We start from the raw sequence: 24,956 nt of genomic DNA, 5'->3' as shown, positions 1-24,956 counted from the left end.
TTCCAAGTAAAAATTCCTCTGACCAAAAAAATACGATTTATTGGTTTACCATATAGCATTTATCAACTGTCTTTTATTTTAAATACAACAAGGAAAAACTAAGATTTGTGTGGAGTTATTTGAGAACAGTTTCATAAGGAGGAAATTATTGCCAACAGAAAAATGTATTCAGTTGCTGTTATGTTGACCTTTTACAGTACGTGAACTTAGAATCCCTACAGTACATGAATTTGTTAGTCTTTTGTTTGTTTGTTTGTTTCCAGGTTAACCACGTTCTTCGCAGCTTTCAACCAAAAGTAAGAAGAGACATTAGGATTTTCATTCCTTCTGGGTTGCTTCCTTCCTGAAGAACAATGGGGATGCTGTTAAGTGGAAGAGGATTAATCACATCTCTAATTTTCTTCCTGTTAAAATTCTCAACAGCTGTTGATATACCACTTTCAGGTAAAGTGACAACATTCAATACCTACTTATAAAAGTCCATATTTGCATTTTGATTTTTAAGTAGAATAATTATATGTTGAGGATGTGATTTTTCTACCATATTTCTATAGATTTTACAGCAATCTATCATCAGAATTCATGTTCTTTTAAATTTTTCAGAAGACTTATATTTGGCCGCCTGCTATAATTAATTATTTTGCAGCTTTTTGCCTCTTAGGCAAACTTGGCACATAACAAGAAATATAACCTATAGATCAGGTGCTATTTCACCACGTAAGATAATCTGCAATATTAGCAACAGCTATTACTTTTATGTATCAGATTAGTTTATTTTAGGGAGAATTGTGACTCAGAAGTTACTGGCATTCAACCAATCAGGCCAAAAAGGAACCGATTTAACTTTGTATTGTTTTTCAAAAAATGATTATATATTTAAGAGTGGTACACTATTGATACTATGTATAAAATAGATAACTAGTGAGAACCTACTATATAGCACAGGAAACTCTACTCAGTGCTCTGAGGTGACCTAAATGGGAAGGAAATCCAAAAAAGAGGGGATATATGTATATGTATAGCTGATTCACTTTGCTGTACAGTAGAAACTAACAAAACATTGTAAAGCAACTATACTCCAATAAAATTTTTTTTTAATTATATATTTAAGAATGAAAACAATTAGGACAATATTAAAAAGCCGTTTTCATAGTACACAACTAAAAGTGTAAAATGATACCACCTCTGCAAATTTAGAGCATTCTATAGGGTGAATTCATATCAAAATGTTAGTCGTGATATATCTTAACATATATTGGTAAAATGGATGTAACTCTTTATCATAAATCAGTTTCAACAAGTTATAGTAATTAGAAGTTCAAAAAACAGTACACCTGCAAACACAATTTATGTAATAGTGTATTAACTATTTAATGTACAGGTTTGGGGAATTTCTCTTGTTTATAAGCACATAAGATTTAAAAAAAGACCGTTGAGAGATTACTTAGGTATTTTTATCCATACAGTTCAAGTATTAACCCCTACTATTTCTTCCATACCTAATTAGGAGAGTTAAAATGTAAGATATAAGAATATTTATTAGAACCTTAGCATTGGAAATGATCTGTGCAGATCATCTAAATTTCAAAGGACTAGTCTTGACTTCAGAAAGTTGAAGAAATGTTAGAGAGGTGCTAACGCAACTGAAACTTTTCTTCAGAAGTATTTGGACAGTCTGAGTGTGACTAGAAAAGGAAATAATTCTCTGAGTGTATAATATGTTCCAAAACCATTTCCTAAGGGCTGCCTTAAATACTTGATGTAGCAGTTTCACATGACACACTTTGGGTGGCCCTGCATTTGTATTTCATCCCCAAGGTAAGAATCTTTTCTGTACTATCCTCAAGTCTCTGTGTCAATATTCACCCTTTTAAGGAATTTCACTTACATGTTCTCAGATGTACAGATTTAAAGTTCTGCTTTAGTCAAGGTGAAATCTGTTAGCCTACACACCACATATACTGGCCTATTTGTACAAACACTGGTCAAGAGCCTGAAATAATTCATCTTAAGTACATTCTTTGGGCTTTGAGTATGCAGTGCCAAATTAAGAGCACAGTTCTTGGAAATCCTCGTGAAAAAGGGGTTAATAATTTTACATTTTCTTCCCAGTAGCACCAAAGATGCACTGGGATTCCTGATTCAGATTCCTGACCATAGCATATACATTCTGACCATAGCATATACATTTTCCCTCCATCTTTTCTCATTTAGTTCACCAGTGGTGATTGGAAATTTTGTATTAGTACATAAGACTCATTTTTATTCTGGTTGTCTCAGTTACTTATGCATTTTCACACTCTAATGTCGTTAGACAACAATTGTTATAAAATATTAATGACATGTTTTCAGAACATCTGAATACTACCCATTTATTTCAGTACTCTAGAGCTCTCACTACCAAATGCAAGTAAGGCAGGTATTCAATTTGAATGTCAATGAGTCTGGTGTCTCTGTAATTGGCCTAATTATGGAGGAAAGGATTTATAATGTAGAATACATATTCTTATAAACACCCAAAGGTTATTAGCTCCACTCCCTGAATAATTAGTTATGGCTGAGACTTTACAACCTTAGCAAATTTAAGAAAGAATAATGTTCTAATAAACAAGTTGTTCACAAGTTATTAGCTGATATCTTAGGGACTGTTGCTATTGTGCATCAACCCTCACCATTTATAATTGTAATAACATTTAAATAGTATGAATTTTCAGTAAGTTCAAGATCTGCTCTACTGAGAAAGAGTGGTAATCAGAAACAAGGTAAATGTCAATGAAGATATGAATGTTTTTTGCACGTTATTAAAATGTTTCTGAATATGAAGCCCGCGCTTGCATTGTCACTAAACTAGTAAAATTCAATTATCAGATTCATTAGGCGAAAGTAAAGAAAACTGAAGTTTAAAATGGGAAATGGTTGTTGAGTTATTATTCTAGGCTGGCCATCAGTACTCAAAATGTGATTCATGGACCCCTCAGGGTCACAGAGATTTGTTCAGGCAGTGCATGCAATCAAATGTTTCATAATAATACTAAAATGTCATTTTTCCTTTTCCATCATGTTGACATTTGCACTGATGTCACAAAAGCAGTGGTGCTAAAACTGCAGTTGCCCAGCACACATTAAGGCATTGACACCAAACTCATGGGTTTCCTCAGGACCGTATACTCACACTAAAACAACAAAACATCAAAAAACATGAACCAAAGTTTTGCTTAAGATTGTCCTTGTTGAAACGGTTAAACATTATTGATTTTCTTAAATCTTCATCCTTGAGTACATTCTTTTTAATATTCTGTGGGATGAACTGAGAAATATACATAAAATAATTCTGCTGTGTAACAGAGTACTATGACAGTCTCTGTTCCTTGATTGTGTCATTATATGAGTGCCAAGCCAAATACCATTTTTACTTAAAAGTACAACTGACAGACAAACTTTGATTACTTTGATGGGTATTTTCCCCAAAACGAACCAAGTGAGCCTGTCACTTCAAGAGAAACAACTGATAATATATGTTGTCAATGATAAAATTTGGGTGTTGAAGCAAAAATTAGAATTGTGGAAAACTTGTATCCTCCACTGTGAGATTGACAGCTTCCCCACATTTAAGGCTTTTCTTAGATCAGTGATGATATTAACAAATGTGAATTTTTAATATTGTATAGTGATGTGTGTCAGTATTTGGAAGATCTGCATAACTCAGTGAACCAATATTTTTTTCCAGATGAATATTTTATGATGTTACAAAATCATGCATGAATTAAAAAGCACCCATGGATAAAACACTTTAATGATAGAATATGAAAATTTATCCATATGGTTTCAGATTCCATATTGCAGTAAACCTTTAAGAAACTGCCACTTGGTGAGTTTTGGTGTACTATCCAAAAACAATGCCCACAATAATCAGAAAGGACTATAAAATATGTCGCCCTTTTTCAAGTACACATCTATATAAGGTTGTATTTTCTTCAAGTACACATCTATATAAGTTTGGATTTTCTTCATTTATTTCAACAGAACAACTTACAGCAACATGTGGAATACCAAAGTAGATATGAGAATCCAGCTGCCATCTATTAAAATATTAAAGATTTGCAATAATGTAAAACAATGCCACTTTGCTCATTATATTTAGTATTTTTGATAAAATATTTATTTTAACAAATGATAGTATTAAATGAATTAATAAATATTTAGAAGATTTCTCAGTTTTAATTTCTAACATGGTAAATATTATTAAATATAACCTACGTTTACAAAAGCACTTTGGGATTTCCTATGATTTTAAGATTGTAAAGGGATTCAGTGACCAAAAAGTCTACTTACCTGGCTTGAATCTCTAATTTTACAAATGAGAAAACATAGTGGTTCAGGGCCTGGCTCAATGTCACAGGGTTTTAGGGTCTATTTGTAACTCCACTGTGGAATATTACCTATGTGAATCACACTCAGGGCCTTTCTGCAAATTGCTTTTCTCAAAGTATGTTTGCCAGAATCAGATTCCTGCTACTGAACCATTTATATTTCCTTGTGAATTCAATCCTGTCCCCTGACAGAGGTTGTTAGAACTGTACTAAAATTGTAATGTCTTAATTTGAAAACTATTGAGTGTTCCGTGACAGTAGATCTTAACATATATCATGATCTGTGTCCTATTTTAAAACTTAATCCAAGTTTGTATCTTCAGCATTAGTACATTTATTTTATAATCATAATTCTCGGCAATGCCATCCAGCTGCTTGAATTGGTAAGAGACAAAGTCACCCCCTACTTTGTAAATTTGTCTGGAAGGTACTTAACTTGTCAAACACTACAAATGTTTATCACAAGATGAGGGACTATTTGAATATGTGGAATCCTTTTAAAAGAAACTATCATTTATTAGCTATTATTTTTATCCTAATGATTATTAAATTCTATAAGGGGGAAAAGTACCCTCAAGCTTCCAAGTGGGAAAAAGATATTTAAAAATGTGTGTAAATGGGAAGTTACAAATAATAAGCAAGCTCAGGGAAAAATATAACAAAAGCAATAAATAGAAATAAAAATAAAGAGGAGAAGGGTTTTTGTTTTGTTTTTTTTTTGCTAATAATTAATGAAGTATCTTATTGTTTTAAAATGCTATTCTTGAGACTTCCCTGGTGGCACAGTGGTTAAGAATCCGCCTGCCAACGCAGGGGACAGGGGTTTGAGCCCTGGTCCAGGGAGAATCCTACATGCCGTGGAGCAACTAAGCCCGTGAACCACAACTACTGAGCCTGCGCTCTAGAGCCTACAAGCCACAGCTCCTGAGCCCGTGTGCCACAACTACTGAAGCCTGCACACCTAGAGCCTGTGCTCCACAACAAGAGAAGCCACCACAATGAGAAGCCCACACACCACAACAACGAATAGACCCCGCTCACCACAACTAGAGAAAGCCCGCACACAGCAACGAAGACCCAACGCAGCCAAAAATAAATAAATAAATAAGTTTATAAAATGCTATTGTTCGTTGGTGGCAAGGATGTGGGAAACCACTGTACTCATGTTTGTGGTAAATAGCCCCTTGTGAAATATTAACATTTATCCATAGTCATTACCATTTGTGTCCATGCCTGGAAATTTATCATGTCACTAATTCAATAAAGGAAAAATCTGTATGCTTGAGGCTGCTTATTGAATGAAAAAAATCTAATGTCCAAAAATAAAATTATTAAATAAATTATCAAATATCAATGGAAGAAATCATACAGAAGTAGTAAATTAATTATAATGTCTTACAAAACTGTAAAGAAAAAAACAGAATTGTCAACGACCAAACCAAGTAAAACTGTATAAACACATCAACGTTCATGAAATGCCAATAATTTAAACATAGATGTTTTAAAGTTGTTACACTGTTACATTAGTCTGGCATTAAATAAATTATATGACAACATGAATTGATGGCAGTGAAGTATATTCCCTACAGCTAAATACATTTTGCAAAGAGGAAGTGAGATTTGTTCTATAATTTTCATTCTTTTATAATCCTTGTACTTACCAATATAGAAAGCGTGTTTATTTCAAAGTATTTCTGTTGTAGCTAAACTAACTTCACCCAATTTTTGGAGAGCATGTTATTTAAATACATATTTTAATATTTAGTTCAACAGGTTCCAACAATCATAAAACAGTCAAAAGTACAAGTTGCCTTTCCTTTTGATGAGTATTTTCAAATTGAATGTGAAGCTAAGGGAAATCCAGAACCAACGTGAGTATTTCCTTCAAACTAAATAATTATTTAAATGTATACAATCCTTTATATTAATTTTTACTCTAATCAGTATAAGCTTATTGGACTATAAATCTACATATGATTGAAAGTAAAGATTTCCAAATGAATGATAGCCATGTCTATAAAAATAAAGTTTGTTATTTTACATATGTTCTTTTGCCAGTTAAAATTACTTTTATCATAAAATGTCTTACATTAAATACTTAGCATAGGCTTTGGCGTTGTGGAAATATTAAACAATTCTTTACCTTATGAGTGAACAAGATAGCTAGAAAACAAGATACTTTATTCTGATTAGTGCAAGGTTGCATTTATTAAGCCAAAGTTAATATATTTATAAATGATATTCTGTACATATTTATTATTGCATGTCTTTTAATGTAACCATATTGTATTCAGTGAATAGGTTGTTACTTGATATATTTTAAGTTGTCATAGAAATGTCGACTCATCCTAGATGGCAGAATACAAATGACATGAGATATTACTATCTAGTATTCTATTATTAATGAAACAATTATTACTGTAGGTAACTGTAATCACTGATGAAGTTTTTTCTAAGTACCTCCCAGTTTGGAGAGAAAGAAATGTGTGTGTATTGAGATTGAGGAGGGAAAAGATGTGGGGAGAATTGAAGACTTTAAAGTACTACGAACGTATGGATACCAAGGGGGGAAGGCGGGGGAGGTGGGATGAATTGGGATATTGGGATTGACATATATACAGTATTGATACTATGTATAAAATAGATAACTTATGAGAACCTACTGTGTAGCACAGGGAACTCTACTCAATGCTCTATGGTGATCTAAATGAGAAGGAAATCCAGAAAAGAGAGGATATATGTATACGTATAGCTGATTCACTTAGCTGTACAGTAGAAACTAATACAACATTGTAAAGCAACTATAGTCCAATAAAAGTTAAAAAAAAAAATTTTAAAGTTCTAAATGATTCTGGGAAGCAAACCTACATACCTTTATTGATTTACCTGATCATTTTATATCCATTAAGAATGAAAGAATGGAAATTGATTATTTAAAATTGTAATGTGAATAACATTTTTATTGCCTGATAATTGGATATTTTAAAAATTATTAGTGAATCATTAACATGTTAAATTGTCATTATTCACTGGCCAAAAACAAGATTTTACAAATATGAATTAAGCAGTCTATCATTATTCTTTTTTTAAGGTGTAATTAAATGCCTATACAAAACAGAAAATATTAGAAAACAAGAAAGAAAAAAATATCCCATCACAATAGTAAAAGGAGCAAATCCAGCAATTTCAATAGTTAGTAACAGCAATATCAACAAAACTGATATCAAAAACTACGTAACATGAACTGTTTAGCATCTACATTGCAGAGTAGGATAAAAGAAAACTTGAATGAATGGAAAGATATAACATGTCACCAATTGGAAATATTTAATTTTGAGTATGTGGAGTTATCCTAGTCAATGTATTGGAATTTTAAAGAACAGATTCTATGTGTTCTTTTGTAAGTAAAAGCAGTAAAATATAAAACATATAGAGAGAAAAGAAGTGAAAGTTGTTGTCAGGAGAGAGACATGCTCCGAAGAAAAATATGTCTCTCATGAAATTTTGTTATTCTTTTTGAAAGATTATCAGATTATGTAATACTGTGTTGTCCTGAAGCAAATCTAAATTTGCATGGGTAATTCATATATAAAATACTAAATAAAATCTAATTGGGAAGTCATTATATATCTGTTGGATTGATATAATTTAAAAAAAGGCTTTTTACAGCCTTGTCCATAGAACTGACTCTGTTATGTATGGGGGTAGGAATTTAATTGTGTATGTTTTTTCTGGAATACAATTCTGCAATGTTTATCAAAAGTGATAAAATATTTCTTATGTTATTGGTTTATCAGTCTCATTTTTAAGGAATTAACCTAATGAAATATTTGGATAAGTACCCCCAAAAATAAATATGTAGGGTTTTTTGTAACAATATTGTTCATAAAAGGGAAAAATGGAAATGGTTAAGTAAGTTAAATAGTAACTGTAAGACAGAAGGTAATAAAATCTGTCTTTAGTAACATTGTAATAATTGGAAAAACTCACATGGAAAAATTATACATCCATTGTGGTCTCAAATATGTTACAGCTATGTCCAAAAATATTGATGATATATGACCAAATTTAATAGCACTTGCTTGTGTGTTTTTGAATTTTGAGTGAGCTCTTCACACGCACACGCACGCACACACACACACACACACAGACATATTGTATATTTATATTTTTTAGTCTCCAAATATTGCAGTCTCTAAAATACTAGTAAAGATCCTGCATTATCTTTCTAATTGGAAAAGTTTTAAAATATAATTTTAAAAAGAACAGAACAAAACCTATTTTCACTTTTATTTCCTCTCAATTATCACAGCTTTTTCATGGCTTGTTTCTCAGTCAATTCTGGCTGCTGTAATAAAAACATCACAGATTGAGTGGCTTAAACAATAAACATATTTCTCACAGGTCTGGAGGTGAGAATACCAAGATCAAGTCACTGGCAGATATAGTGTGTGGTGATGACCTGCTTCCTGGTCACAGACAGCGGTCTTTCCCCTGTAACCTCACATGATGGAAGGGAGCAAGAATGCTCTCTGGGGTCTCTGTTATAAGGACACTGATCCCATTTGTGAGGACTCCACCCTCATGACCTAATCACCTCTCCAAGGCCCTGCCTTCAAATACTATTACAATGGGAATTAGGCTTCAACATACGAATTTTAGGGGGACATAAACATTCAGTCCATAGCAGTTTGTAAGACTTCTCAGATTCTTCAGAGACCCTTTTTTGTATTCTATTATATTCAATTAAATATGTAAATATATACTTCTTTTTTTACTATAAAATATCTCAGTTTCCTCATTTCTGTACATTTGTTTATAAGTAAGAAATACGATTTTTCAGGATTACTAACTTTAGTTTTATTTTACAGATTTTCGTGGAGTAAGGATGACAAGCCTTTTGATCTCTCTGACCCTCGGATAATTGTATCCAACAACTCGGGAACATTCAGAATCCCAAATGAGGGGCACATATCTCACTTTCAAGGGAAATACCGCTGCTTTGCTTCTAATAAACTGGGAATTGCTATGTCAGAAGAAATGGAATTTATAGTTCCAAGTAAGTATTACAATGGAGATTTCATTTAATGTTTTAATGAAGTTTAGCAGGCATTATACTGGGCTGCAGTGAAATAACAGATTATTCATTTCATCAGCTTATATAGGCCTTATATTTTATTTAGAAGGGAAATTGTCTTCCAGATCTTGATACTTAGAAGTGGATGACCTTGAAAGCAACCTAATTTTGCTGTGTTTCAGTAATAATTTATGTAACATGGGAAAAAAAGAGTATTTGTTTTGCCTCATAGGATAAAGTTAAATATATTAGTTAGATTTGGCTAAATTATATTGCAGTCACAAGTAATCCCCAAGCCCTCGTGTTAACACAAGGTTATTCCTTGATGATGCAGTTTGCTGTGGGTCTGGCAGCTCTTTAGGGCAGCTGTTCACCTTGCAGCCACTGGGCGATCCAAGCTAATGGAGATACCCATCATCCTGTGTCAGCACCATGTGAAACTTGTGCCATCTAGGTCAACGAGTGGGGGACAGAGAACATTGCTTCCAACAAGAAGTTACACAGGCAGCTTCTACTCACAGTTTGTTAGGTGGGGGCAAAGCAAATGGCATGGGCCCACTTAAGTTCAGTATTGTGGGTGCCCCCTAGGAGAGGAGAACCAGTGATTAGTATACAGTAGTAATATTTTCCATAAATCATAATCATGGAAAACTGCAAGCTCCTTTACTCTTAAGAGTGTTGTTTATCAATAACTATCCCAAAGAGTAAGCGACTTCTTCATTATCAGATCTGGCCTCTGCAGCATGGGATCTCTGATGACTGACTTCCAAGTGTGGTCATTTATTTTCCCAGATTTTAAGGTATCCAACACTACTTGATCCTAACCAAAGGGTTTACAGGAAAAAATCTTAGGTATAAAACTGTCAAGGGTTGCTATTTGGCAATTTCTTCTTACAGAGTTCTAGACACTGAAGAGACTCAAAGTCGTAGACCTTCCAGGATATGGACAGTTGATGCTGGGGGAGCAGAATGTATGCAAACCTTGGAAAAACAAATAATGAAAAACTTGTGTGCATTATCCTCAAAGTTGGGACAGGGAACTGGGTTTAAATTTTTTTAAGTTTTTAATATTTTTCTAGAGGAGAGAATATAGCTCAAATTTAGACTCTGACAAGTAAAATATGCATCTTAAAATTTATAGAATAGTTACATTAAATGTACAGAGCAAATGTGAATGATTATCAAACTGTGTGGTATGAGGAAGAATAAGGCAAGAAAGGAGAGAAAAAGAAAGAAAAATCTATAGAAATAAATCTAAATATATCACTAATTAAAGGTGAAAGTAAGTAGACTAAATGCTCCAAAATTTTTTAAAAGCTATAAGCTATTTACCATATGACACATCTAAATCACAAGAAAATAGAATTGTTGAAACTAAAAGCATGGAAAAGATGTCCCATCTTTTGAAAACATAAATAGATATCTTGAATAAATATCTTGACTTAGGTAAATACTATTCAAAAGAAAAGTAGGTATGGCTATATTCATATCAGTCAAAATAGACTATTTTATAAAGGCTTCCTGGAGATTAATGTACTAGGCACATATAATACGAAAATGTTTGAAGCAGAAAAAGGGACTACAAGGGGAAAGAGAAATATATCTACCATAGTAATGAGAGATGCTAACATATCTGTTTCATTATTTGGTAGCTCAAGCAGAGGAAACATTAGAAAGCCCATAGAAGATTTAAAGGACCCATTTACAAGCTCTAGCTAATGAACATGTATAGAACATTATACCTAAAACTGCAGAATGTTTTTCAATATTTGATGGTATATTAGCTATGAAGTAAATACAACCAAAATACAATGGAGAAATCAGTATTAAAAAGAAAGTTAGAAAAAGTCTTATATCTTTCAAAATTAAAACATGTCTGACTCAAAGGCCAAATAAGAAATGGCAAAGGAAAATAGAATGTATTTTGAAGTGATGATAGTAGAAATTATGCTTAACAAGACAGACTTGAGGCAGCTAAAGTATTATGAGGAGAGAGTTTTTTTCATCTTCAAAATATAGAAAAGAAGAAAGGATGGAAATTAATGATCTTATTAGCTCATTCATTTTCATCTTAAAATTGTTATAAGCTATCTTTAGATAACAGGTTAAACTTCAAAACAGAGCAAAGGGGAACAGTAGTATAGAAGCAGAAAATAAATCCAAGAAGGAAGTGTGAAAAGTACACATATTTATTGAAAAACATTTTTAAAAGATCTAGATGTGGGAAAAAAATACCATTTTCACTGATCTGAAGACTCAGTAAAGCTAAAAGGTTAATTCTTCTTGACTTGATGTATAGAATAATCAAAGTCAAAACTCTATTTGGTTTTTGTTTGTCTGTTTGTGAAACGTGACCAGTTTGATTCCCAAATGTATTTGAGGAACACAGTGCAAGGTTTGGTAGAAACTTGCAGAATATTTCAGGAGGAGTTGGTCTTATCAGATAACAAGACTCAATGTAAAACTCCAGTAATGAAGCCTATGGTTTTGCACAGCGTTAGACAAATGGGCCAGTGGAACAGCATGGAGGACCCATAAACCAGCCCTCATATATGTGAAAGTAGTGTGAAAGAGCTGGCATGGGCTTTCTTTCTTCCTTTCTTTCTTCCTTTCTTTCATCCCTTCCCTTCCCTCCTCTTCCCTTCCCTCCCCTTCCCTTTCTTTCTTTTCTTTTTCTTTTCTTTCCCTCCCTCCTTCTTTCCTTTCCTTTCCTTTCCTTCCTTCCTTCCTTCCTTCCTTCCTTCCTTCCTTCCTTCCTTCCTTCCTTCCTTCCCTCCCTCCCTCCCTCCCTCCCTTCCCTCCCTCCCTCCCCCTAAATGGTATGGAACAACTGATTATCCACATAGAGACACACTTATTTCAAGTCCTAGGTCACATCATATAAAAAATACATTCCAAGTGGATTAAAGGCTTAACTTTGCAAGGAAAAAAATTTTTTTAACTTAGAAAGTGATTCAGACAATGTATTGATGACATCAGGGTAGAGAAAGATTTCTTAAACAAGACAAATTAAATCTCCATTAAGGATAATTTGACTACATTTGATTTTTAGATTCCCTTTCATCAAAAGACCCCAGGAAGAAAGGGAAAAGGTAAGCCACAACCCAGAAGAAAAATCATTGCCAATGACTATAACTAAAGATAATACTAATGTATTTATAAATAATTTTACCATCCTTTAAGAAAAAAACAAAAAATAAAGTGGTAAAAGACATGAACTTGCACCTCAGACTGGTATGACAAATAAAAATATGAAAATGCTTTTAATATCATTAGTAATCAGAAATAGATCTACTGTAACTCAAATAATAAAAGCATTTGATCCCACAAAATTGGGAAATATAACAAAGTCTGAGAGTCACAATTTTAGGTGGGAATGTGCAGCTACCAAAACACGTATCCACCACTGATGAGAATAGTTTACTTCTTGGACTGTGGAGAATATTTGTCACTGCCTCCTTAATTAAAGATGTTCTCACCTATGACCCAGAAATTCCATTTGTTTGCTCATGTGCACATGCCCCTTAGCCACGTGCACCAGGAATAGCTGTGGTAGCATTTTTGTATTTTTAAAATATACTGGAAAAAACTTAAGTTCATTCATGATAGAATGAAACAGTTGTGGTATATTCATACAAAAATTACTACTCAGCAGTGAAAATTGATGAACATTAAGAATATGTTGAACAATAAAAATAAATCTTAGGAAAAAAGGGTGATTTTATTGATTTAAGGTCAGTATATGTAAAAATTAATAACATATTGTTTAGGAGTATCATTTCATGTGGTAAAATTTTAATGCAAAGCAAGGAAATGATGAAAACAAAATTTAGGATGGTAGTTACCTCTGATGGAATGGGGAAAGGGTAGGATCTGCACCAAACAGAAAGATAATGGTGATTTTATGTTTTTCTTATGATGGGTGGTAGGTAGAGTGTTGTATTTCTTTTTTTTTATTCTTTACATTTATTTTATAAATGGTCTTTTAATATATATAAAATTAATAAGTATGTAGCATACTGATTTGTCTTAATTAGATATCCTGGGTTATTAAGTGTGATATTATAGAATAATAATGGACAGAGCAGTGGCATACAGTGTTGAAAATTGGCCTCTGGAGTTTGGGTTTGAAATGATACTCAGTAGGAAATGTTCATGAATTCTGGGTCAGAAAACTGTGGTTGAGAATCATAAAATCATATAACTATAAAGCTATACTTACAGTCTATATTATATAACTATACTATAGTCTATAACATAGAACTGTAACTATATAATATATATCTAATTGACTGAAGTAAGATGGGAGAGAGGGAGAGAAAGGGAGATGTTAAAAATCTGTTGTAGAAGACAAGGCACGACGGTGATCCCTAACCTGAATTCTAGTGGTTGCTATGGAGACACAAAGGAAAAAGGCAGTTGCTAGATCCATTGCAGAGAAAGAAATGGCACATTTTAGTATAAGATTCTACAATGAGGATTTAAAAAAATGTTTTCTCTCATTATCTAAGCAGACCAACTGAAGACATGAACAATGTAAGGATAATTCTGGCCAGAATCTGCTAGTATTGTAGTTAAGAGATGAGAGTTGAATCTGAGCTATGTAGTGGGTAATTGCTCCATCTTTTCTGCTGCTATAGAAAAGAGCAAAATAAATTAGGTTTCTTATGCATCATTTCCAGCCCCTCCTGAAATTACTTCATCATCTAACAGCTTTCTGTAATCATTTACATGTTGAATAGGACTGCCACCCCAATTCTTAGGAGTTTATAAATCAGAGACCATTTAAAGCTTCCTACCACCTTTATCAATTGATTCTTCTCTTAAGCTGTAAAGAATTGATTCTTCTTTTATATTAAACTTTGTAATTTGAGTTTTAGAGTTTGTATCCCTCATTTCTTAAACTTTTCTTTAGACCAACCTTAAAGGCTTGATCCACCTAAGTTTGAACACAAGTACAGTAGCTAAAAATGTGGTTATTACTCCCTACAAACAGACCTTTATACACAATGTTTACTTTTCTGCTTTTAACAAAATTGCAGTTGAGTTTGCTGGAAAAAGAGTAAAAGAAAAACAACCAACCAAACACAACATGCTATTTTCAAACATGGGGAAAAATCATTTAACTAAATGGATTTTCCAAGATATGGCATGGAGAGTTAGTGAATTATTCAACAGATCTTTATTAAGCTCCCTTCATGTGGCAGACACTCTTCTAGTAATTTGAGATATAGCAGTGAACAAAAGAAAGACTGTACCAAGAAACTTAAATTCTGTGGGTGTGGTGAGTGGGTCTGGGGAGAAGGTGAGCTGTATTCTTGCCTTCATTATGACAGACGTCACTGGAGTTAAAATGATGCTATAAAGAATTGTTCTGGCTGTTCAGTACTATCCATCGTTCAGGGCACAGATCAGCCTTCTCCATTTAGCATTCTTAGTCCATCTTAGCCTGTACTAATTTTCCTTACCTTGGATTCTTTAAATAATTTTTGAAGTATTATTTACACATCATAAATTTTATGTGTTTAGGTACACAGTGATTTTTTTTTCATAAAAATTTTTAGTATAACTATCATTAAAAGCCGGTATTAGAACATTTCCATCATCCCCCAAAGATTCCTTGTGCCCATTTGTAGGTGCTCTCTCTCCCCACCCCCAGCCCCAGGCAATCACCAGTCTGACTCTTGCCTCTATGAATGTTTTTTCTGAACATTTCATGTAAATGGAATCATACAATATATGATCTTTTGCATCTAGCTTCTTCCACTTAGCCTGTTCTTCGTGATTTGTTCATGTTGTAGGATAAATCAGTAGTGTGTTCATTTTTATGGCTGAATAATATTCCATGATACAGATATACCACATTTTGTTTATCCATTCACCAGCTGATATCCATTTGGATTGTTTCTAACTTTTGACTATTACAAGAAGAAACGTTAGCAATAATTAGTAATGTTAGGAATATCCACGTGTAAATTCTATGGCATTTTAAAAGCATTATTTACTGTTTGGGGGAGTGTTTTGACTGTCATATGATTAATCAGGATGCTTAAAAGTGAGAAAGATAGCATCCTGTCTTATTCTTCCTCCTCTACATTGTCTTGATGCTGCATGAATGCATATTATCGGTGATTGACTTATTAGTTCATAGACTAAAGAATAAAAGAATGAATAAAAGTAATAATGCAATATCTACACACTATTAAAGTAATGTAAGAAATGGCAGGCTTAGGGATGAAATCATCTGAATACTGTTTTAATGGAAACCAACTTGAATTTTTAATGTGCTGGGTTTCTACATTTGTACAGCTTCCTCAGATTCCTCAGGTCAATTTCCTTAAGACATATCTTGGCTATTTACTGCTCTGATTTGGGAGGGCTAGCAAAAGCAGGGGTCCAGTAGCATATGTTAACTTCTTCTACTAATATATGCAAACCAACCAAAGAAGATCAATTTGTTCAGTTGAGAGTGCAACTTAGAGTTTTAAAGGTTTAATTAAGGCCCAGGATTTTGCTGTCATCCGTCAGAGTATGTGAATGACTAGAATGAAATGGGCTGAATTGGTTGTCCTTCCTTAGTGTGAGTTCAAGACTGAAAGGCAATGTTATTTCTCCGTACTTCTAAGTGGGTTAATGGAGTACACCACAGGAAATGGGAATCAATTAAATCTCTTTGCAGACAGAAACTGGAGTTAAGGGTGATACAGCATGTGAGCTCAGTAGCATGCATTCATGATAATGGTGCCAGACTGTAAGCAATTTCCCGAGCACATTCAAGGGAAATGAAAGGCACTCAAAAGCTCCCCAGGCCAGTCCTGTAAACAGTGAGAAATCAAAATAGATAAAGTTCTTTGGCATAGGAAGGGCAGCACAGAATAATTCATTAAACAAATCATAGGTTCTCCATGAAATACATAGTGTTTCTTCCCTCTGGCCCCCTCCCTATTTTCTCTAATAAAGTTAATTCCAAATAGTTGCATAAAATTGCAGAAGTTGTTATGATATAGGCTACACGAAAAATCAGTAACAGCAGCAAAGGAAAGCTCTTTGTCCCTTTGCCCATCTCATCTCTATACAATGTGGCTGGGTGTACCATGCAAAGTGAAAACATTTGAATAAGAGCCAACATATATTGAGTGATTTTTAAGTGCCCGGCACTATGTTAATTGATTTATATGAAATTGTTTATTTAAACTTTGACACAAATCAATGTATTAGGTGTCATGACAGTTTCCATTTTATGAGTGAGGAAACTGAAGCACTTTAAGTAACAGGTTCGGGTCACATAGTAAGTGACGAAGCCAGGATTCAGCGCTAAGCAGCTGGCTTCAGAGCATGTGTATAACGCGGTGCTACACAGTGTTGCCTATGCTTTGATTGTTCTGTTGACACATCTTCTAGATGAGTTAGAAAGCGTTATACTTCTTTGTTGAACATACCTTGGCAGTAATTATCAGACTCACAGAGAGGTAGAGAATATAGGGAGATCTGATTTTATTCTTTGGGTGCCAGAGAAAGATAATCTGTAGTTTACAAAACTTGATGGTGGTTAAGTCACCAGTATCTTTTCATTGAAGTGATTAGTTGGAAAGATCTATATTTAATTAAATTACTCTGATGCCATTTCACTACAATTCTTTACTGTTAAGTGTGTTGGAATGGTGGGACTCTACAGCTTGCTCTTAAGAAATTTCTAACCTAGTGAGACTTTTGAGGAGCCCAGAGAGATGAGTTGAAAGGATTCTAGGACGCCAGAGAAAAGTAAAAGGGGGCACAGAAGGGTAAAGATATTGGTCTGAAGCTACATAGCCATTAGTGTTAGTGTCTGGACTAGAGCCTAGTTTATCCTGTAGGCTATCCTATAGATAAAAAATGCCTTTTTCAGAAGTCTCTGTATTTCAAGTACAGAGATGTTATTTTTTTCAGTATATTAAGTTGAAAGAATTGAGATGATGAGTTTCAAAACCAATTGTCAGCATCTCAAGTTGTAGAGCCCCTAGAGATTTTGTATTTGCAGGTTTGCCGTGTGTTGATAGCTCCAATAAGTAGACTAACATGTAGCTACTTTGTCTCTAGGAAAGGTTTTTCATGCTAGATGGGTTTTCAGGAAATTGTACCCTTGGAGTTGTTACTAGAAATCTGTCTGCTACACTGAATAATAAATGTGGAAACTTGCTGGAGAACAGTAAAGAGATGAGTGCTATGATTTGCTTGATTTTCTGATGCAGGTAGACTGATAGGGACAAAATGTATATAGCTTCATCTAGACTTGATTATGATGGGATTTCCAAAAATTTTTAAAGTCCTACTTAGGTAGATGCTGATGTAGAAGTTGGTTCTGATCCCTTTGCAAAGAGACCATTCCATGGTCAAGTCCAGTCTTACTGAAACACAGTTAAATGATTTTGTTTTTGGTGATGTCGGAGCACTCTTTTGAAATGTGTTGGTAAGCTAAAGCAGGGTAGTTGGCTCACGCAAAAGAAAAACAATTGTTTACAATTCATTTTTTAAAGTATTGCGTCTGTCCAGACTCAACAATGCTAATGTTTATACCAGAGAAACACAATTAGCAAAAGTCATTGGTTGGAGTTATTTTTAAATAGACTCATTTCTTTATTTGAATTAAGGTCAACTTCATGCCTGCTGTTAAGTTGGAGTAATTAAATTTCACATTTATCTGTGGATGTTAACATGTTCCCTTTTTAGCTTTGCATCAGACTCGCTAAATAGTTTCAAAGAGTAAGACTTAAGAAAACCTGACAAATTTATGTCCTTTACAGTGTTTATTCTTAGACCTTAAATTATTAAATATATAAATATTCTTCCCTGTTTCCAGGTATTAATTTCATCTTTGGTTAAAGCTGTTCCAAAGATTTATGGTATGTGATAAAGGTTTTGTAGACTTCTAAATTTTATTTTATTTATTTTTTATTATTGATGCCTTGGAAGCCAGTTGAATAACGTAGTTACATTTTTGTAATTAGAATTTTATAATGTAGATTTAATTAATGCAAGGATAATAGTGCTTCACTGGTGATACTATCTGTTTGAATTATTAAATTTTTACTGAAGAGGCAGCTCTCCAATTAGGGCTTTGTGCAACTTAATTAGCTACTTTACAGTAGATACCACCCAGAAAACTGTATATTCATATTTGGCACTGTAAAGTTTGCTGGTTATAGAACAGGATTACATGTTCCTTCCATTTCCTAATCTATGTTTCCCTTCCTCTTTTGCTGCTTGTATCTGTATATAAACAGATTCGATAACTACCATGCAACACAGCTAACTTCAATACCAACAAACACCAGGCTTCAGTTATAGCAAGTTTCACTAAAAGGTGATTTGAATTTAGAGCTTAGGGTACATACTAGTTTTGTAAGTTACTCTACTTTACTTGCATAAGGTATACTTTCTGCAAAATGACTTGCATAACATTTGTCAGTCAAAGCTAAGTTTTTTACCAGATAGGTGGTATTGATATTTTACCTACAAGGTAAAGGTAGGGAATGTACTCAGCATTCTGTCCCATTTTTTGATGGAAATTTCATGCTACCTAGAGCAAAAGGATGATTCCAAGATAGTTACCATCTCAAATGTATTTCCAGACTCACCAGGAGAAATCTGTTACAATGAGTTGACCAAGAGGGAATCCACTGAGGACTGTCACATGACTGATGCCTGCCTTTTGAACTGGCAAAGGCAGTGTAATAACCACACTGCACCCTGCAATGTTAAGCCTTGAAAGGTCCCTGAATTTAGACAAAAAGCAATTCACTGTAACCAGCTAGTGCATCGATAAGAAATGTCAGCAAATTCCCTCAATCACAAGCAGTTAGGTTAGGGGGTGAGGGGCAAGGGAACAAATATACAGGAACTGCACAAAGCTTCTCAAGAAGAAATTGTACAATAAATGAGTATATCTTTAGACTCCCAAGAATAATGATAATCTTCTGTGAACCATAATTTAAGAATGAGATACAAAGATGGAAAACCTGCTAATAAATTCCATCAGGTCAGGAAGGTTATAAATACCTTCTTAAGGTCCTTCTCGTCCATCAGAGTCTGAGTAATTCTATAATGCAAATTCCCATAACAAAGTTGAAAGGTACAAATAATGTTGAGGCAGAATATATTTTGAATATTCCTAAAACTATTTTATAAATAACTTCATAAGAATATCAAACATTGGTGTCGGATTTCAACTTCTGCCCAGTTATGACTTATAGTCCCAATGCACTGATTTTTAGGAAATTGATTCCAGCATGGGAAAGAAACAATACGCTGAAATACTGCAAACTCTCCTTTCCTACATCAGTTCCATTTCACTTAATATTTTCATTTACTGGGAGTGATTTCAATGTGAATGACTCTCTTTGCAGCATATAGTGATCATGTTTGGCTTTTCATTGCATTCGTACTGTTTTCCCCACATGGGCTTTGAATTGTTTATTTAGTTTGATTATGCTCTGAATGGAATATTTGCCAATTACATTCAAGGGCTTCACAATAAAGCAAAAGACAGAAAATAAGTATCTCCCTAAAAATAAATCACAGTGTTTGGAGAAAAAAGATTCCTTATCTATCAAAACTTAATACGAGCGACTCCTATGACTCAGAGCTTACATCTCTGCACAGAGAAATATGCACAAGCATACTGTTGCCTTATTGATGTCACAGCAAAGATATTTGTTGTCTACAGTTACAAAATGCAGAAATATTTTTAAGGTTGTATAAGGATGCACCACATATTTTTAACAGTATTTTCCTCTTCAGGAGAGATACGAGAACCAAGATTTGGGGTGTTGAATTTATTAAAAATACTCTAATTTTTAAAAAGAAGAACGCTTTAAGATATTACTTGTAACGTTAAAACATTACTTGTAACATAAATTTTAAATAATGTCTTTAAATGATTTTTTATACCAGATGTTCCAAAATTCCCAAAAGAAAAAATTGACCCTCTTGAAGTGGAGGAGGGCGATCCAATTGTCCTCCCGTGCAACCCTCCCAAAGGCCTCCCACCTTTACACATTTATTGGATGAATATTGGTAAGTAATGTTCTATTCTATTCTATTCTAAGGGGACATTTTAATTTCATGCATCATGTAAAATAACATAGTGGAATTAAAGATAAAAAATTAATATACGGTTGTCAATGTGAAATCAAGTAGATTTTAAAAACTATTTCTATCTGTTGTCTTCTCTAAGTTCTAAATATACATGAAAGCACTAGAAAACCACTAAATATGTTTCTGGATTTTGTCATATCTGGAAAGAGTAGAGGCTATTGATATGATAAAGTATGTCTATGAAGGAAATACTTTTTGTATTCCAAACAACTTACCTTTGGGATATTATCCATGTCAAAACTGAGGATGGCTTGTATCTATGTTGCTAGCTTTAAATTTCTCTTTTAATAATGTTGTACCCACGTCATACAGTGACGCACATAGAAATTAGTATTAACTTTTGTGTTTAATTTGTCAAAAACTTTTACCAATTCTTGAGTTGGAATTCCAGCTTCTTGTAAAGCCTACTTCTGGCATGTGCCTTAGCAGGGCTCTCTAAATGTTTTTCCATTGTGTCCCAAGAGAAAAATAATAATCGTACAGCATTTGAAAGAAAGCAAAAGAAGCTACTCTTGGCTGCAGCCAAAGTTCCAGATTCCATTCATCCTAGAACTTTCCAGGCTGCATCCATGGAAGAGAGATTAATATCTCAGACACACTTCTGTGGAAATTTGTTTTAAAGAAATATGATCCTAATAAAATAAGAGTAATAATTAGGCCATTATCTGAATTGGACCAGTTTTCAGATAAGCCAGTGCAGACCCATAAAGCACAGGTAGAGTCCTGGATGGTCAGGAGAGGTAGAATGCTCAGACTCGTAAGTGCACTCCCAAGGGTTTTGTTGTTGTTTTTTGTCTTTTACTTCTTACTCACTAATTGCTTTTATCGTAAGACCAGACTTGAGAGGAATAGGAAGAGCCAACATGAAAAATAAAATGAAATTAATATAAAGGAAAGGATGATGAAAAAAGGAGATGAGACATGATAAAGGACAGTTGCCCCTTTTAATGACAAGATATTTCTTTTCCAGAATTAGAACACATCGAACAAGATGAAAGAGTATACATGAGCCAAAAGGGAGATCTGTACTTCGCAAATGTGGAAGAAAAAGACAGTCGGAATGATTACTGTTGCTTTGCTGCATTCCCAAGATTAAGGACTATTGTGCAGAAAATGCCTATGAAACTAACAGTTAACAGTTGTAAGTCCAAATAATTTATCATGCCAGCATGATTGGGGAATACAATGTGTCTATAATTTTATTCTGGTTGAAGCCAGTTGAGCTGGGTTGATATTTTCCACCAGCGTTTAGTTCAACTCTAGAGATGTCGTCCCAGTGAAAGAGGCATCTGCAGCTGTACATCGACGGTAGCTCTGTCTCCTGCATCCAGAAAATCAAATCTCAATTCACGGTACAGATGTATTTCACTTGACGTCTGGAAGGTCTAGTCATTTCCCCTGGGCGAAATACACGAGGAAATTCCAGGGTTTTCTAAGCAAGTCTCAGGCTCTGGATCTCTGTGATTTTGGATAAACCGGCAGGCTGACAATGTGGGAGAAGAGAACAGAGTCAAAAATAAAAAGAAGCAGTATTACAATTTTTATCACATCAAGCTTTTTTGTCCTTCCCAAATTGGCAAACTTATTTGAATTGCTCCTCTATCCTACTTGATTCTGCAGATGCCAGTCTGGGTTCCTACATTTGAAAACAGTCCTTATTAGTGGGAGAAGGAACCATAGATTCAAAGGGCGGAGATAATCTCCAGCAGTTCACTGACTGAGTAATGGGCTCTGGTAGAGTCAAAAGTTGGCATGACCATTCCATTGTCTAATTTGGTTCATAATTTTTTCATCATTGTGTGTAGATTCACTATGCCAGGGCTTCACTATAGCATCCTTTGGGCAACCTCAGTTCTCTTTAATGGAGCTATAATTTGTATCTTTTCCACCTGGATTTCATCTGTAGTAGTTCAAGGTTAAGCTCGTTATAAATATTTTTCAACTATATCCCCAAAGGTGCTGTTCTAGTGAAGCATGGTTATATCTCATTTTGTAATTTTTCTAAGAGAAAACTATGGCTTTTCATTCTGTTTTGATATCCGCATCTACCATTATGTTCGTGAGTTTTTTTCTTCCATTTTTTTATTTCAGTAAAGCATGCTAATGACTCGAGTTCATCCACAGAAATTGGTTCCAAGGGTAAGTTGATGACGTGCAGAATGTTGACATTTATTTTCACCTACGGTAGCTCGTTGTCATCTTAGAATTTGAATTTTTCCTTTAATACCTTCGTGAGTTTACTAAAATACTAATATTCTTAGTAAGGAAAACTCCTTAGCGTAGAGGGTTCTATTTTCTCCCGTCCCCATTAAATATATGTAAAAAGGAGTGATATTTATAAATGCATAACTATATAAATACACCTATATACTTATAGATGATATAATTAACATAAGTAAATACATAACACATATATAACACATTTTTAATGGAGTAATTATTATAGGTCTCCCAAAATGTCTCTCATGGTTGATCAGCCGTTTGGTTCAGAGCTGTTATACGAAGAAAAGGAAAAAGGACTGGTCGAGTGTAATAGACCTAGGGAAAGCGTTGGGTGTAAGAAAGTTAAATGGTTATTTTCCTTGCAAGACCTCTTGGGGTACTTAATACACAACTGCGCATTGTGACTCACTGAGAAAGAATACAGGTTGCAGCATTTTCCAAACTCATTTGTCTATGAAAAGGTTTTAATTTATTTTTTGTTTCCCATAGAGCAGTTACCACAGTAGTGTTCTATGGAAGATGCCTGAGTAAACCTGAATTATATAGTAGGCTGTTTTTCTGTAAAGAAAAGAATAATTTGCTTGAATGCGACAAATATTCCTTTTAAAATTGGCACCAGCATTGAACCCTCCATGCTAACTTAGATATCTAATACACTGGTAACATCGACAGGGCTGGATGAGGGCTCCTCTTGGTGCACCCTCAGTTTGAAAATGGACTGACTAGGTATATATGGCCAACATCATTTCCTTTGAGGTCAAAAAGACAAACATATATTGTCATATCTTTCCAGCACTCAGTAAAAATCATTGCACATACTACATGTTCTAAATTATTTTTCAAGAAATAAACACTTGGAAGGAAGCTATAGCAGGGTACACACTGCTGCCAGTAACTTTCATTCGTCTACTCTGATAACAGCACGTCACCTGTTTACTCTTTGCATATCGCATCAAATTACTTTGACATTGGATGTGAAACATAATTTGTGTGAACACTTGGAAATGAAATCAAAGTTTGCATTGAAAATGGAAGTTTCCTCATTTTCCATTGTATTTGAAAGTATTCTTAGGAAAATAAGAAATGGAACATTTCCTTACCCAGTTACTGAGAATGCTTCTGAATCTTTCCTACAACAGTGTTTGTCTTTGAGGGCCTGAGATTGCAAATAGAGTCACCTAAAGAGCTTGATAAATTCATAGATGCCTGGTGTGCACCACAGGCTTCCTGAATCAGAATTTCTGGGTGCAGGGCCCAGGAAGCTTGTCAAATATTTAGGCACATTTAAATTCAAGAAAAATACACATGGCCATCAAACATGAACAGGTATGATTAAAATGTAGAATATAAAACCATTGACTGTCAATTAACTTAAGGGCTTTCATCAAGAAACTAATTATTGTGAACAGTGTTTGAACTTCTGAATTTGAAGATGTGGGTTAAATCATAACCTTTATAAAACTTGATGCAATACTTACTTAATGCATCTGAAGGGCAACCCATGCTTCGTGGTACGAGTGGAATCTATTTAAATGGGAATATATTAAAATGTGTGAAATACATGTGAAGTAAATGTGTGAAAATAAATTAAAATGTGTGTGTAAATATACATACACACACATAGGTCCATATGGTTAAATATCTTTTAAGAAAGATTGAGTGCCAAAGGAGTTTACTTTTCTTAGTTTGAAAAAAAAAATCTGAGCCTTTTCTGTTCTGCTTTGTAGCGAATTCAATCAAGCAAAGGAAACCCAGACTACTGTTGCCTTCTCCCGAGAGCGGCAGTGAGTCTTCGGTTACCATCCTCAAAGGGGACACCCTGCTGCTCGAGTGTTTTGCTGAAGGCCTGTGAGTAACTTGACCCCGTTCCTGATTTTTTCCATTCTGTTCTGTAAAGAATAAGGTAGCAGTGAAGGGTGTGCCTGCATCCATCTTTAAAAATGATTTCTTTTAAAAAAAAAAAATCCTGTTACTACATTCCTGGAGAAAGTAATTTGCACTTCACTCTACAGATTTCAGGCTGTGACTGAGATTGATTTATAATTAGATCGCTCTGTCAGTTGGTGAAAGTGTGAATGGAGGTGTCAGTGACAGCATTCTCCTTGCCTCAGTCAGCAGTGGGATGCCATCCTTAGAGCACGAGGTTGTTAGGA

The 24,956-nt window shown here is 34.2% G+C and overlaps 1 protein-coding gene across 13 annotated transcripts in view; it reads left to right on the top strand.

The window, feature by feature from the left end:
* Positions 1–24,956, top strand: part of CHL1 (cell adhesion molecule L1 like) — a 207,350-nt gene that overhangs the window by 123,264 nt on the left and 59,130 nt on the right. For 11 of the 13 annotated variants that reach the window (XM_007192457.3, XM_057555110.1, XM_057555112.1 and 8 more), the window contains 7 exons: positions 264–444; positions 6,136–6,241; positions 9,242–9,429; positions 20,377–20,499; positions 21,551–21,721; positions 22,672–22,719; positions 24,531–24,651. In XM_007192457.3, the coding sequence (XP_007192519.1) occupies positions 354–444; positions 6,136–6,241; positions 9,242–9,429; positions 20,377–20,499; positions 21,551–21,721; positions 22,672–22,719; positions 24,531–24,651 (848 nt within the window). In that variant the 5' untranslated portion in view covers positions 264–353. Of the gene's footprint in view, positions 1–263; positions 445–6,135; positions 6,242–9,241; positions 9,430–20,376; positions 20,500–21,550; positions 21,722–22,671; positions 22,720–24,530; positions 24,652–24,956 lie in introns of those variants that run through there. The other 2 variants (XM_057555111.1, XM_007192461.3) reach the window with 2 other exon arrangements.

This window comes from Balaenoptera acutorostrata, chromosome 10 (genome assembly GCF_949987535.1).
Source record: "Balaenoptera acutorostrata chromosome 10, mBalAcu1.1, whole genome shotgun sequence".
NCBI classification, from domain to species: Eukaryota; Metazoa; Chordata; class Mammalia; order Artiodactyla; family Balaenopteridae; genus Balaenoptera; species Balaenoptera acutorostrata.
The sequence above is the reverse complement of the archived record's forward strand: the minus strand, read 5'-3'. Positions and strand labels throughout refer to the sequence as shown.